Genomic DNA, 16,390 nt, shown 5'->3' with positions numbered 1-16,390 from the left:
TTAATCACAATTAATATTTAAAGTTGATAGGGAAGAGGACATTTTCACTTGTAGTTTCTAAGTTTGGAAAAAAGAGCTAATGTGAACAGAAGTCCTAGCTAACAAAAAAGTAATAAAAAACATGTGATATTAGCTGTTAATGGTTAGAAAAAGTTGTTAAAAAGTCAATTTAAAAATTTCAAAAATTTTACTATTAATTTACTCATAATTAATTTTCATAATATTAATAATCAATTAGTTATTTTGTAATATCTGCGATCAATTAATTACTACGTTAGTTCAATGTTTTGTGAGATAGAAGTGAAATCTACGTATTTTAGCATTTCGTCAGATCTCCCTGAAATGTAACAGCCCATGAAAAAGAACTCATAAAATTGATTACTTTAGTGGTCTCAGTAACGAAGGTGTGAAATGTAATTTTTGTGCCACCTTTTCTTGTGCAATCTGTTAGCAACTAATATTTCGCATACGATTGCATCATTGACGAAGACTTCTAACGATAGAGTTTCTTGCTCTTTTGACCCTGAAATTGGAACGATCCCTTGCCAGCTAAATGTTTCCCATAAATCCTTCTAAATAGAATATTACTTTAATAGTATTTAAAAGGTGTAGAAGATATAACTAAAGTTCAAGATGAATAGTTTTAACTTAAGTAATCAAGAATTTGTCAGAATCTTCTGAACAATGAGAACAGTCTATATATTAGTGTTAGTATAATCGAATAAATTGAATCCGATGAAAGAAGAAAAGAAGAAAATAAAGTTGCGAAGCCTGCTAAGATATTAATCTAGATTTATATTAGATTAGTATAAATGCTTTTACTGTTAATTAAAGGTACAAAATGCTTAAAATAATAGTATTAATCACACTTTTTTCGATTAAAAAAGATAAACAAACTACGCAATTTATGAAGAGACTATTGAGTCCAACAAAAAAAAATATATCAAGATCTCGCGTGTCTTCATCGTTCTTAACCTTCAGAGCATTCGAAGTAAAATGAATTTTCATGAAAATTCTATTTGCATAATTATGATTTCCTTTCATTGATCATTTGCTATAATTTATTGCTGTTAGGAGATCGTTTTGATTAACATAATTCCAGTAATTAGTACATCTCTCCCATTAACACAGTAACATCAATAACATAGTAACAAATCATTTTAATGTTTTAGGTTTCAGTCTCACAGAATCAAATATGAATCACATCAAATTCGAAAATGTAGTGTGCTTTTGATGCCTAATTCTCGAAATTTGAAATTTCGTTCAAACTACTTTACTAAATATTGATAATCAAAATTCGGTTAGTCGAAGTTATACTATACAGAAAACAGAACTTAATTGTTCTAAATTGTTATTCAAAGAATTCTTCAAGTTATTACAAATTACGTAATTAATAACAAGAAAATCATCTATTGCAAATAACATGTACCTATTTTGCCGGCAAGTTATTCACATGAGGTAACTTTCACTAGATAAAGCTACTCTTTATGTCAATGTTATTTATTTAATAAATAATCTTCTTCTAAACCCATAAATAGGATTTTGCTTTCCCTGAAAACATACTTTTTTGGTCTGTACATGTGCAAGATTCGTAACAAGGGAATGTCACAGTAACAAGTGTCGAATGGAGAAACGCTGAGGATCAGGGTGTTCCATAGTTCTCCAACGTTCGCGACGATTCCGTGGAGACTTGAGGGCGGCGATTCCCTGAGGCGATTCTCGATGCTTGGAGCACCGCCGTCTTGTTCTGCTCGCTGGAGACGGGAGTAGAACTCGAACTGGGTCAGGGCAGCGCGCCAAATGGTTGGATCAATTTTATTTTAAATTTATCAAGTCCGCTTCGGCTCCACGGACACGCGTGATCAGTTCAGATTTCCAGACTGTGCATACCGATTAAAATGGTACCTTGTCCGTGTTACGCGAAAACCGAGCGTTAACCACGAGTCCTTCGTAGGCTCATTCTCGTTTTTTTCTTCTTTTTATTCACAGTTGCCGATGCTCCGTAACGCAATTTTTATGTACTATATCAGACCACGAACCTTGAATCACGTTCTAACAGAGGTCGATTCTCACACGCAGAATTTATTCCCAAAAACGATATCAGGCGTCAATATGATTTAAGTGATCAAATTTGAAATTAATTTGTTCACTTTGGTTGATACGTAGTTAATATATTCAGTAGTTATCTATGTTTCTATTGACAAGACGAAGTTTCATGGCAACTAAGAATGAGTAAATTGTAAAACGTAATCGTCCTTCTTTGATAAATCTTGAAATCAAGGAATATCATCTTAATGTTACGTTAACCCAATTTGCAGAAGGAAGTCGTGTAATACATCACACCTGTAATGGGGGAAACCTTCCGCTGTCCTTCCTCCTCAACAGTCGAAGCATTGAAGTTTCCAGATAAATCTTTAATGCAATCGAATCGTCCATTTTTTCTTTCATTGTATAGCCGGCTATGGTTACTCATGACCGATTTATCATCACCGATAGAGGTCGTACATCTTTTATTACAATCTTATAGTTTTGTAAGTTGAATAATTAGCAAACAAAAGATACAATTTATTACTACTTGTTTATATTACTGCATCTCTTTCGTTATATTGTAAAATGTATATTATTTCCTATAGCACTTATATGGATAATGCTAAACATAAAGAAAAAATTAATATAATGAAAAGACGTAATGCAAACACCGTAAAGTAGCAAATAAAAAGAAAAAACTAATGATCTTATAAGCTAAGTTTAAAATCCCAAATTGCAATCCTTTGATTATGGTTAATTATTTTGTGATTCAGAGTGTATCATGTAACCAATCATACATACTGAATAGGCGAATCGCACAATGAACCACGTGGGATAATCGACAGTGGAGAACCACTGGACATGTGTGAGTCAGGCAAAGTAAGGTCCAGCATAAGTCCCTGGGGTGATTCGCCTAGACGGCCATGACCATATTACAGGCCAGAGGCCCCCAAGACCAGCCAGTAAGCTCACTTCCACCAACAATCGGCGAAATCATTGCCGGCAAATTGCTTCACATGTTCACAGTAATAGAATTTACGAGACCCCAGACTGAATTTGCTTATACAACTATTAATCTTATCACCTCATTTTTCTTTCTCTTCCTTTTGTTACATTGAAACTGATTTCAAGGATATCTATTTAATGAAACAAATACAGCAAAGTTGAAATAACAATAGAACTTACTGGGAATAATACCTTACAATGTTAAAGATTTCGATACATTCAGCATATTTCTTTCTAAGCGCTAGCTGTTTCAGACCTTGGGTATAAAATAAATATGACTAAATAAAGAATGTACATATTTGACGATTTATAAACAGACAATATTTTTATTATCGTTATTCTTTTTTATAATATATAAATTTTAAATATTTCATTGCTTTTATTAAAACAAAATTATAAATAAAAAATTATAACTGTAATAATTTATAAACATGCGTTTTAGCAAAGAATCATATATACTATACTTATTGTAAGATAAAAAGAATCTCAAATAGCATGTGACGTCTTGAAGACATCTATTTTAGATCCATTTTATGCCTGAACATCTTACGACATAATTTGTATTTTTATCTGTATTTGTAATGTTAAAGATTCGAAATTTACGTGCATAAGACGTCTTAAAGACACACTACATGGATGTTTCAGACTTACGCTTTTGGACATCTTAAAGACGTCTATTTTTTGTTTGAACGTCTTATAAACGTTATCTGGACATCTTATAATTTTAATATTTCGTATTTACTTTTCGGAGACTTTCGTTCGTTTTCTCTTTAGCAATTCAATATATTGTTATATATGTATAAATCTGAAGTATGATTTTATACTCATCTAGACCTTTATAATAATTTTACATCCATAAATTGCAAATAAATTAATAAAGTATCATTTTCAATTTCTTCAAATTTAAATAACTTGGCAAGTCCTCCTGGCGTATAATAATATAGCATAGAAATTTTGCGCATGAATTAAATGTGGTTTCATAAGTTTGTGTAATAATTTATTATTAACAAGTCTTGCAGTTAATTAAGAAATTTCTTTGCAGAATAAAAATAAATTATGACTGATCATTATTCGTTGATATAGCATACAGTATGAATTTCCCTCCGCCAATAACAAAACAGGGTTGTAGTGTTTGAACCAGTTCACAGTTCACACACATCGGAGAATAGTAGTTTCCGAATGTTGGTGTTTCACCACAATGTGTACATGTAATCTGAATTTACATGGTAAGGTATGCAAAATTTAATAAGACACCCACAGCGGCAACATGTCGTCTCCAAAAGGCTTATTGGTTTCCTCTTTAAATGTAATTCCCAAAAGCATGGAATCATTAACGCCGCGTACACGAAGAAGAATTTTAATAATGAGATGAATAGGTTATGTTTTTCACTGTCTCATAGTGTAAGTCTATTTTGTTGGATGATCCGGTTTTAATTTGTGTATAATGTGGTAATAGGATTGTTTCTTATTTCAGATTTACATAGACGTTCATAAAGAATTATACATGATACAATCATCGTTTTTAAAAGATGGTTCTTGTAAAATTTATCGCACTCCAAGATTGTTTGTAGCAAGGAATTTTAGCACTACACCTTACTTATCGAATAAAGATAAAAATGTTGAATCTTCTAAAGGGTCCTCCGATGATAATGAAAAGAATTCTAAAAAAATAAGAGAACTGCAGATATTATATTTAAAAACAGGGCTTCTAATCTTGATATTATATTGTATAATTATTGCAAAAGGTGTAGAATTGGATAGTCCTTGGGAGGTGAGTTTTTAGAAATATATAAGTACTTTGATATTTAATTTACATTGTTTAGAACAGATTTATTGGTATGCATTAGTCGTACAGGTTTGACTGGAATGATTTTGTCAATGAAATGCTTTTGAAAGGAGAAGTTGAAGAAATAAAAATTGATTATCCACAAATAATTGTACAACTTCGTAAGGGTGCTATATATAAAGGAAAGGAATATTCTTCAAAATCGTTTGTTGTACAAGACCCTACATATGGCAAAATTCTTGAGGAAAAAATTAGAGAAATAGAAAGAAATATTGGAATTAAATCAGGTGGGCAGAATGGATTATCTTTAATAATAATAAAATATCTTATTTTATATTCTATTAAGTTGTTCCATAAGTTATTTTTGTTTTCTTATTAAGAAATCTGTATAAATTACAAAAAGGACACATGGGACAACCTAATACATTAATACTTGTATATTAATTATATTGTACTATATTTTTTAGAGGATGGAGTTTCAATCCGATACATTCATAGGAATTATGAACTAGCCATTTCTTACCTGGTTCTTGCTTGTATAGCCTCATATATGTTTTATCGAATGCGATCACGTATTACAAAGTTACCACATATAATGGATATACTTTCTCAACACTTTAAACCAAAATATACTTTAATTGAGCCTTTCTCTGGTAAAGGTGTACGTTTTGAAGATGTGGCTGGTTTAAAGGAAGCTAAGATCGAAGTTATGGAATTTGTTGATTACCTTAAACAACCTGAACGATACAAGAAACTTGGTGGCAAGATACCCAAAGGTATTTTAACTTTTATAGATTAGAAAGTGATAATTTGCACTGTTTATGATTCTACATAGTTTTCATCTCTTAGCTACTGTTGATTCATTTTACTTTTAGGGGTCCTACTCTTAGGGCCACCAGGATGTGGCAAAACGCTTTTAGCTAAAGCTGTTGCGACCGAAGCCAACGTACCATTTTTGGCTATAAATGGATCTGAATTTATGGAAATAGTAGGTGGAATAGGTGCCAGGCGTGTAAGGGATTTATTTTCAGCAGCTAAAGAAAGGTTTGGAATTTTTTTTGGTGTTTGTTATATGGTTTTCCATAAAATATCCTTAATTTTTTTGTTTTTAATGTTTTGTAGAGCTCCTAGTATTATATACATAGATGAAATCGATGCAATAGGCAAGAAGCGATCAGAAAGTACGAGTGGCAACATAAGTGATAATGAATGTGACCGAACATTAAATCAGCTTTTAGTGGAAATGGATGGAATGACTACACGTGAAGATGTTATTCTTTTGGCTTCAACAAATAGAGCAAATGTCTTAGATAAAGCTTTATTGCGACGTGGTAGATTTGACAGACATATTTTAATCGATTTTCCTACCCTGGAGGAGAGGAAACAAATTTTTGAATATTATCTTAAATCACTGTCTCTGCGAGGCAAACCAGAACAGTATTCTGGTTTCTTGTCTTATCTTACTCCTGGTTTTAGTGGTACTGTATGGTTATTATTATTAAACTTTTTGAATATCCTTTTCATTGTAATTATATTTTAAACAATATCTTTGCAGGCGCAGACATAGCAAATGTTTGCAATGAAGCTGCATTACACGCAGCAAGAGAACAAAAGAAAGTTGTTGACAGCAATGACCTTATATATGCAATTGATAGAATTATAGGTGGTCTAACTAAGAAAAGTAGTACGCTTGCACCACCGACAAAAAGGGTTGTTGCTTATCATGAAGCTGGTCACGCTTTAGTAGGGTGGTTATTGGAATATACAGAAGCTCTGCTTAAAGTTACAATTATACCAAGAACTAATATGAGCTTAGGTTTCGCTCAGTATTCTACAATAGATCAAAAACTTCATAGTAAAGAAGAACTGTTTCAAAAAATATGTATGATGTTAGGCGGCAGAGTCGCAGAGAGTTTAACATTCAATAAAATTACAACTGGTGCAGAAAATGATTTGAAAAAAATAACAAAGATGGCTTACCATCAAGTTCAGCAATTTGGAATGAGTCCATCTGTAGGTTTACTTTCATTCGATGAGGAATCGACGAGTATGGTAATATATGTTTATAAATATAAATTATATTTCATTGATTATAAATTATATTGTTGATATCTTATTCCTTTTATTTAGAACACTAAAAAACCGTACAGTAAAAAAATGGCAAATTTAATGGATGCAGAAGTACGAAGAATAATTGCGGAAGCATATAAGACTACTGAAAAATTACTACTGGATAATCAAGATAAATTAATTATGGTATGTATTAGGACCACATGGGTATTTGAAATTTAGTATTAATAGATATATGCCAAAACAATTTTCATCGCATTTATAGATTGCTGAAGCGCTTCTAAAAAAGGAAACATTAACGTATGATGACTTAGAAAAATTAATTGGACCTCCACCATTTGGAAAGAAGCGTCTTATTGAACCGGCAGATTTTATTTCAGATATATAATCAGAAACAGCGAAACTCATACTATTAGTGTACTTTTAGAAATATTTATACAACATGAATTAATAAGAAAAGCGATAATTTTAACACGGGTCTTTATTATATTGCGTTGTGTAATACAATAATTTCTGAATAGGTATACAGTAATCATATCTTCATAAAAAAAAAGAAAAAAAAAAAGAAAAATAAAGAAAAAAGCTTGCTTAGAAAAGAATGTAATTTTCTTCAAATATTATTGAAAAGGAAAATTAAACTAGATCCCTGATTTTAAAGAACAAAATATATTTCCACTGAAAAAAATTAGAGTGATTTCATATTCAATTAATATGTCCATTTATACTGCAAATTATATAAGTAGAATGCGTTGTATTATTATTTAAGAGTTGGTTTTTTACGGGAGACTATTAAAAATATAAAACGTAAATACGATTATTCAGCAAAACATAAAAGAATATATCTTTGTCATATTTTTTTTATACTCTATCTCTTTAAAAATAATGAATACACGTATAAAAAAAAAGTTTGCGCGTAGTACAACATACTATTTTTCTTATGTTTAACAACAGATATCAATTCCTGTCTTTTGGAAATAATATAGGAGTAGGCAATAACGACAAAAAGTTTAACTTTCAATTTCTATATGCCCTTAAAGGTATTAGAAAACTTCTTAAAATATGAAGAGCGATTTTAAAAGAACAAACGTAATTATACGTTTGTTATTAACTGCTTACATTATAGGAACAGTTATCACTGACTTAAATTAATAAAGACAAGTTTAACTTACATTCTAGTTTCTTGAATGCAACAAGAACAGTATACCACACTTAAAGTTGCAATTAAAAATTTATACATGAACAATGAGATCCTGTATGGCACCATTTAAGGTACGTTCTAAGTGGGATCCATCCCAGTATATCTTTCCACATCGTTCACACACATAAAAAATTTGTAGATTTTTCAGTACATTTACTGGGACATTTTCTATTTGTATCCTAACATGATATTTAGTGGAGCATGTAGCAGCATTTACAGAATTTGTGCTCAAAATCCATGTACGATATACGTTTGGTTTTGAATTATTTTTCACGTAGTTATCGACATAAAGTTCATGTTTTGAGTCATCATTAGTAGACGTGGCGTCGGTGAAATTGTCGAAGCTGAATAGTTTACGAAATTTTGTTGACATAATCGTATTTGTAGTAATTTTAAGGAAAGAAAGTAACCAACCTCTTCATTAGTTTGTCCATGAAACGACGTGTTATTTTTGCAAATTCATTACTGTTACAAGCTTGGCATCGGCTGAAGATATTTCTTTTCATTACTGAAACTCCAAAGTAATTCAGTACTTCTCGCAACTGTTCGTATGGATTATCGGCTTGGACGAAATAGCTACGGCCGGGTGGTAAATACGGGGAAAACTACGTAATACAGAATAAAGAATTAATGATAAATTATACAGAATAAATAATTAAAGAGTTAAAAAGAAAAGAAAGTACAGTAGTTGCTTGATCGAACGGGAACCGTCGCGCTCAAGCTCGACGGTTGAAAATAATAAGGCCATAAAAAAGATAAGGATAGAACTAGGGATTAAGAAATGCACAAATTTAAATTTCTTATTTTCAATAAGACATCAATCGATTCCTTGTTCTTTTTTATGATCCTATTGTTCCCGAATGAGCAACTATTGTAGATCTTCTTACTTTCAGATAATCCTTATTACGGGTTAAGAATACTCTATTCTCAGATATGGCCATTTTCACAGCTCTCTCTCCACCTTGGTCGAATACGAGATGATTAGAATCACAGCCACATAGGCGTAACTTTGCTGATAGTCCGCCTAACATTGAATCACATACAACAGCCCATTTATGGGCTGGTATCTTCGTTTGAGAATATGGTGTCTGTAACTGATTCCTACTCCTTGTATTCTCATAATACATCATTTTCATATTCTGTTCTCTTGCGATTGTAAATCTGTTTGGATGTGGTAGTCTATTGGTATCATCATTGAGGCTTAGATATTTTTTTTCATTTGGAACAAATTTCAGTCGTGACTCATTGTTATGAAAGTTTTCTTGTTTAGGTAAATTGTGTGGTTCTTTTGCGAATGGATGTGCCTATATACCGTAAGTAAATTTTATTAGAAGGTTTACTTGTTTAAAATAGAATAGTGTTTACCTTCTGAAAAGGTTTCTTTGTATTTTTCTTTTGAAATTTCTGTGAACCGTGTTGTACTTCCATACAAATATCATGAAACGGAATTCCCAATTGACTAGATTGATTTTCTAGAATTTTGTATACTTCCAATAAACAATATGCATCCAATGCTGTAACATAATAATATCGTGTTATATTTGATTTTGATGCATATTAAATATCAAGAGAAAAAATTACTAACCAGCATATTTTAGTTGCGATTCTCTTAGGGGTCTGTTTTCCCAGTTGGAAAACTGGTCAGACTTGTTTATTTTTTTTCCAAGACACAGCTCTACAAGCTTACTTAAACTGTTTTTTGTTAAATGCTGATCATTTTCATGTGGAAACACAAATTTGTATTCGTTTACTAATTTTTTCCATAATTCTACTATGTCTATATATCCTTGTCCATATGTTTTTACGTGCGATAAGGCCGGTAGACTATCATGTATTATAGTCATATCGTGACTTATTCCAAATCCTATATTACACAATTATACGAATATATTAATGCTATATACAATTTTAGAATATTCTTACCTAGTTTCAGGATATTTTTATTTTCAAATAAAGCTGGGCCCAATTGAGCCCAACATTCACTTGAGTTATGCCCAATTGAAATGACATCTAAAATATACACATTTGTTTCTGTAGCTATCTGTATTAATGCCAAATCAGGTTGTTTTGTACCTATCAATGAATCAAAATTTTACAGCTGTTTGATTATAAAAAAAATGTCTAAAAATATTTATCAAATTACCAAAACTGGGTTTCCACTCTGAATCAATGCCAACAATGTGAACATCTTTTAATCCATTGTCTATAAATTTTGCAAAACTTTCCAAAGTGTTGACTACTTTGATGCAGTCTCTGTGTAATTTCAACTCGTGATAATTTAAGGAATCTGCAGTTTCTTCCCAATCACTCTCTTTTTCTACACTTGTGGAAGCACCATCATCTGTTATAGTATAATTAAATCTTACAAATACTGTTCAATGGTAAAGTTAATGTACAAATATACAACATTATTATAATAATGTTATAGTAATATATTATATTACTTTCATCTTTCGTATTTTCAGCTGTATAAGTAAGTACCCATGGCCATTGTTCTTTAGGTATATCAAATTTTTTAGCCCAATATAATGCTTCTTTTGAATCTTTGGAATTAAGTAAAAGTCTGATCATTGCAGCTTGTAATTTTTTATCCGTGCCAACAGCTTCCTCCACCATTTCCCTCCAACTGGAGGGATCTTCGTATAAAAAAATTAATGTTTTATTTATATGTATTGTTGAGAAATTACATTATTGTATTAGAATTATACATACTTAAACTGCCATCTACATAGCGTTTGTGTATTAGGAAGTTCAAAATTCCTTCACTTCGCTTTTTATTTACATTTGGACAAATTTCTGGTGGGAAATTATACAGCTTAACTAACCGAGTAACTAGTTTAGCTATAGGTTTTGTTTGTACTGTTGATATTTTCACATCAGGTATCTTGTGATGGCTGTAATACATTAAAGATATTACTGCAGTTAATGTTTTTTTTATTTTAAATTATTGAAACTTACTCAATAAGATTATCCAATATGACCTGCATATTATTATCTGGAGAAAGCAAATTATCCAGATACTGAATTAAAGATTTTTGAATTTCTGGAGAATCTGTTAAAAATTCTTCCACGATATTTAACTTATTCTGTAAAATAAGTGGAACTAATACATTCTCCAAATTTGGGAAGAAGTTTTGTAATTTCAACATAGCACCATATTGTGCTACTTCTTTATATTTCTGTTCCTTGATTAGATCCTGTAACAATACAGATGTAGTTATGCATAAAAATAAATTGTCTGAACACGACATGTAAAATTATTTATCTTATTGTAGTACTTCTATTATATGAAGAAATTCTGCTCTATGTTGTACGAACTCATAAGTATTTGCAACCAATTTAATGAACTGCATATTGTTTTGTTTTATGATCAATTTAAAAGCTGCTAATTTTAGGTCTGTAACCAATAAATGTTCATACAAATCTTTTCGTGGTTCCAACCATTTTGCAAATTCTTCTATAACTGAAACACAAACGACAATGTTAATTTTAATGCTTTTAGAAATTATACTAATTCATGTATTTAATTTACATAAATATTTTCAAACAAAAAGAAACCTGTATACGATAGTGACGAGTTCACTTTTATTTGTTTAAAATCTGAAGCATTTGCAACTATACGTAATGTACTTAAATAAGGATTCGGTGCACTGTTAAAATAATCAGTTAACATATCGTTTATTACGTCGCATTTTTTCCCTGTAAAAATACAAAGTACGATGAAATTGAATGAAACTTTGCAACATGAAAAATAATATAGTATAGTATATATTCTATTTACATAATTGCCACAGATGGTGGAGAGACACGAGCCATTCTTTTGTAGCTTTATCCACAGACGTGAAAAAAGTCAACTCGTTATCATTAGCATCTTTTGGAAGAACTTGTACACCTGAAGTTTTAGTTTCAAGTTTCTCTGCCATCATTTATATGTAATGTGATGATCTCAGTACACGCGACAAAAGTCGAGTATTTCGCGATATTCTTACGGATTGTTCTAGTTGATAAACAGTTGAACCGCTTCGACGAAAAAACCTTTTATTAAAACATTGACCTACTTTCGGTTATTACGGTTACTTTATTAGATTAGGTAGTATGCAGTCAAAATTTCTTTCGCCGCCGGGATAGCTTATTGTTAGCGCGTAGGGGAAAGACACCATCGCACACCATTTAGAATTTCTAATATTTACGCGATACCTGAGGTAAAATAGTAACGTGAAATTCCCTAGGGATTTCAATTTCGATTTCTGAACGTAGTCATATCATCTTGAAGATTATTAAAGATGAAAATATTAAAACGAACGACCGAAAAACAGAACTGAATTGATATAGGAGAAGGAAGACAAAGAATTATTTTACGAAGAAGCAACGTTATTAAAGCCTTGTATTAATTACAGAAATATCGGGTTAGAGAACATACGTATCATCGAATGTTTTGTTTATGACGAAACGCTATTTGTTGAAATTACGTGATCTAGGTTTCGATGACGTTCAGTAAGGAGTTCGTGTTTTCGGAAATTAAGTTGGTTTTCTTTGAAACTGAATTTAACTTTCTTAATGAGTATTGTCGTTACGCTTTTTGTACATTTCCAATTAGCATATGAAAAATGATGAAACAGAAGTTGCCTAAAAATTGGATCGTTTTAAATTCAAAGACACACCCCGACCGAGTATATTATTTTAATGTGAAAACAAATCAGTCTTCTTGGGAAGAACCGACGGAGGATCAGCCTGAACAAGTATTTTTATCTTTCCTAATTTTCAAAATTGGTAATAGTAGGCGATTGTTAATTTCAGCACTCGGAAAAGTTTCTTAACTACTTTCGTAATTTTACACGATTTCCAGTATTAATCATTTTTTCTATTACACAGGTCATGAGGAAATCAACAGGGTTTCCTAAAAAGCGTAAAAAATTAGATGAAGGAAACGATGGTAATCAAACTGAACCTACTACTCCTGAACAAGATGCATCCGAGAAGGAAATTAAGGAACGAAAAAAGCTTACTGCTAAAAGGTCTATTAGACTTCCGCAGGAGAAGACTAGCGAAGTGAAGGAGACACCACAGATGCGCGCTGTCCGCGAGAAAATGTTAAAGAAAAATGAGAAGAATCTTCCTAAACTTCAAAACCCTAAACCTTCTAAGGAAATTGTGAAGTCACCTACTTCGAAATCTAGCAGAAGTAGTTTATCAACATCTAAAACTGTAAACAATACAACTTCAAAGATAATTTATACACCACAAATGCAAGCTATTTTTCAAAAAATACAAGATCGAGCATCAAAAAGTATTTCTAAGACTAAAAAATCAGAAGAAAGTGAAGTTACTACAGTTAAAAATAAACATGATGATTTAAATAAACCTAGGCAACTAAGAAGGCAAAATACATCTAAGGAAGTACAAGAGACTGTAAAAACTGGTTAGTGTATGCAAAATTTATGATATTACTTTTTCTACATTTTATCCTGTCTAAAATAACAAAATTACTTCATAAATTATTTTCAATTACAGTTAAAGACAAGAGTACAAAGAAACGAGAAGATAATTGTAGTCCAGTTGAAGTTATACCAATGAAACGGACTCGAAAGTCTTTAAAGAAAAATTTAGCAAAAGAACGAATGGAGAAGTTACGGAAGAGCTTAACATTAGAAATCAGTGATGTTGACAGTTCTGATCGTACTAGCCAGTCATCACAAAGTAATATTTCAGTAAAGAAATTGGGTAAATATTATGATATATATTTGTATGATTTTCTTATTACTATGATTAAAGTTTTTTTTAATACTTTTATTATTATATTAGAGAAAATTCCAAGTATTTATAAAAATGCAGAAGTTAGACTAATACGTTTGAAAGATAGACTTTCAAAGGATAAGAGTTTCAGTCCTAAATGTTTATCTACTGATCAGACCGAAAAAGTAGAAAAGTCGCCTAAAACGTCTGTAACAACAGCAGATGATTTAGTGAAACGATCCTATGACAGTTCGTTTTATGAAGAAATGGATTGGGAACCAATGGAAGATGAAAAAATTACTTTTGAAGTAAGAAACAGTTATTGAAATAATTCTATTAAAGTTTCAGAATTGTAGGACATAGACTTTATGTACATTATTTTATAGGTACAGGCAGTCAGAACACAACTTTGTACAGAAAATCATAAGGATATATCGTTTAATGTATCTAGCAATATTTTAAGTTCCCAATCATTATTAGAACATAGAGAAAAAAAGCAGTTGTACATTGTCGTTGACACAAACGTATTTTTGTCAAATATTGAAGCTGTTGAATTAGCAAAAGAAGCTGTCTTTAAAACCTATGATCGACCATTCATTGTAATACCGTGGACTGTTATACGTGTAAGTAACTTGATATCAAGTAATATGTTCTATAAGAAGATTATAAATATATTTCTTTATAGGAGCTTGATTACATTAAGGATAACCATAGTAAAACAAAATCAGCAACATTGTGTGCAAAAGCAAGAAGAGCTGTAAATTATATCAACAAACTGTTTTCTTCAAAGCATTCACGTGTAATCGGTCAAACACGCGAAGATGTTATAAAAAATAAAGAAAAATTTTCTATTGATTGCCCGGATGATGAAATTTTACAAACTTGTTTACAAATTCGTGATTTGGAAAAATCTGTGGTAAATTCCTGGCTACATATATTTTAGTTTGAAAACAAATAGCTTTAATTTCAAGTTTTCATTCGATATAGGTTCTGCTATCGTATGATGTAAATCTTTGTAATAAAGCAATGATTTACGATATTGCAACGCTTGGACGAAATGATCCTATGGAAAAAGTTGATTACCTCAATGCAGTTAATTATGTGCAGAGTTCACCTTGCAGTCTTCATGCACAAGATAAAGAAAAGCTGAATTTATATTCTATATCAATTTTAAGTCAGGAACGACGAATATCCGATGAAATATATGATGATGCAAAGAGTGTTATAAAAGATTTTTTGACAGTGGTAAGTACAATCTAGGTATAATATTTAACAATTTATTCGATAAAAAATATTTTTATAGATAGTTAGTGAAGAAATGCATGATTTATATGGAGAATCCTGGGAGAAACGTGCAATTATAAGACCACCTTGGACAACTGTAAGTGTTCTGCAGTGCGCTATAAAACACTGGATAGCTGTTGTAAGCGAATCATTCCTACGAAAAGCAGAATCTGTTTTAAAAGAATTGCTACAAATATTTCGAGATACGTCTGGTAATTTTATTAATTTTGTTTCAATAATGCGACAAGGTACCATTTAAAGAATATCTCCTAAGTTTTACTGCTCTAACATATTTTTAGGTGAAAGAACTTTAAAAGAAGTTAGTTACACATTGAACAAATGCAGTGATTTAATTCAGATGGTTAATATGAATAAACATCGAGAACTGATGTTACAAGCCAGTAAAAGAATTGATGTAATTAATTTTAATCTTCCTTTTAAAATATCTTTATTAAATTGTTTCGTAGCGATTTGTATTTATGATATCGTCAATACTTTAGGAGCTAAAACAGAAATGCCACGATCTTGAATCTCAAATAAATGAACAAAAATTACATGATGCGATTGGAGTTGAAAACGATGCTGCAGAACGAGAACGTAGAGCACAAAAAGCTTTCCAGTATTTTGAAGCAGCATATATTTTTGCGCGTGACATGTGGCAAGTTTCAAACTTAAATTTTGTGTTATACGACATTGAGAAGATTTCGCACAATAATGAAATTTATTCGATTTCATTTATATGTATTTTTTTTCTTTGTGCAGTGGAGTGGCGGCTGAAGTAGTAGGAATGCCGTGTAGCTTTCATTACAACATTCCAAACTCACTTCCATCATCGGATTATGTAAAGCAAATACAGCCAGAACTTGCAGCGAATGTAAATAGATTATTACTCACCTTGAGCGCGTAAGTATTTAATCATGAAGTTATCACAAGAAACACTATTTAGGTGTATAGTAAGTTTTTTTTAACTATTACAGAGTCATTGAGCAGGTGAAAGATTGTCGTATTGACTACCGAACGTTAAACAATCTGTATCAAACCTTGATAACATTTCTACCAGAATCTGCACTGGTAGAGATGAAGCGGACTAACAACGACTTGGCCCCTCTCGACGTGTATTGTTGTGTGCAACAAAAAATTGAAGTATTGAAAACAGGCTTGCGTCAATTGCAAGAACTTAGCACACACTTCTGCAGACTAGCGAGCTACAGATCTACATAGAGTATATATGTATAGATTGTAAGAGTTTGACGAAGTCGATCGTACTTTCTTAAAAGTATTTAATC

At 31.3% G+C, this 16,390-nt stretch overlaps 3 protein-coding genes across 5 annotated transcripts; 2 read left to right on the top strand and 1 right to left on the bottom strand.

The window, feature by feature from the left end:
• Positions 1–4,155: 4,155 nt before the first annotated feature.
• On the top strand, positions 4,156–7,361 carry Spg7 (SPG7 matrix AAA peptidase subunit, paraplegin). The gene is made up of 9 exons (XM_076392761.1): positions 4,156–4,434; positions 4,508–4,804; positions 4,881–5,106; positions 5,287–5,595; positions 5,695–5,863; positions 5,942–6,297; positions 6,375–6,871; positions 6,950–7,075; positions 7,155–7,361. The coding sequence occupies exons 1-9, from the start codon at positions 4,267–4,269 to the stop codon at positions 7,275–7,277; spliced, it is 2,271 nt and encodes a 756-aa protein (XP_076248876.1). The 5' UTR covers positions 4,156–4,266; the 3' UTR covers positions 7,278–7,361.
• A 310-nt stretch (positions 7,362–7,671) lies between these two features.
• Positions 7,672–12,239, bottom strand: Nbr (exonuclease mut-7 homolog). Its single transcript, XM_076392757.1, has 13 exons — positions 11,869–12,239; positions 11,646–11,786; positions 11,366–11,550; positions 11,046–11,284; positions 10,800–10,981; positions 10,532–10,723; positions 10,231–10,428; positions 10,011–10,160; positions 9,673–9,951; positions 9,453–9,601; positions 8,975–9,391; positions 8,502–8,692; positions 7,672–8,431 (listed from the first exon to the last, which is right to left on the bottom strand). Exons 1-13 carry the CDS (start codon positions 12,011–12,013, stop codon positions 8,119–8,121), a joined length of 2,781 nt encoding a protein of 926 aa, XP_076248872.1. The 5' UTR covers positions 12,014–12,239; the 3' UTR covers positions 7,672–8,118.
• Positions 12,240–12,477: 238 nt separating this feature from the next.
• Swt1 (Swt1 RNA endoribonuclease) lies at positions 12,478–16,370 on the top strand. 3 transcript variants are annotated; one of them, XM_076392760.1, is made up of 12 exons: positions 12,478–12,493; positions 12,960–13,506; positions 13,599–13,808; positions 13,890–14,128; positions 14,207–14,443; positions 14,506–14,736; positions 14,808–15,065; positions 15,124–15,316; positions 15,404–15,519; positions 15,605–15,762; positions 15,867–16,007; positions 16,082–16,370. In XM_076392760.1, exons 2-12 carry the CDS (start codon positions 12,963–12,965, stop codon positions 16,323–16,325), a joined length of 2,571 nt encoding a protein of 856 aa, XP_076248875.1. In that variant the 5' UTR covers positions 12,478–12,493; positions 12,960–12,962; the 3' UTR covers positions 16,326–16,370. The 3 variants fall into 3 exon arrangements, with proteins under 3 accessions (XP_076248875.1, XP_076248873.1, XP_076248874.1); XM_076392758.1 differs by lacking the exon at positions 12,478–12,493 and adding an exon at positions 12,543–12,826; XM_076392759.1 differs by lacking the exon at positions 12,478–12,493 and adding an exon at positions 12,744–12,857.
• Positions 16,371–16,390: the final 20 nt, after the last annotated feature.

This window comes from Calliopsis andreniformis, chromosome 2, assembly GCF_051401765.1.
Source record: "Calliopsis andreniformis isolate RMS-2024a chromosome 2, iyCalAndr_principal, whole genome shotgun sequence".
Taxonomy (NCBI): Eukaryota; Metazoa; Arthropoda; class Insecta; order Hymenoptera; family Andrenidae; genus Calliopsis; species Calliopsis andreniformis.
This window is presented reverse-complemented; position numbering and strand designations above follow the sequence as displayed.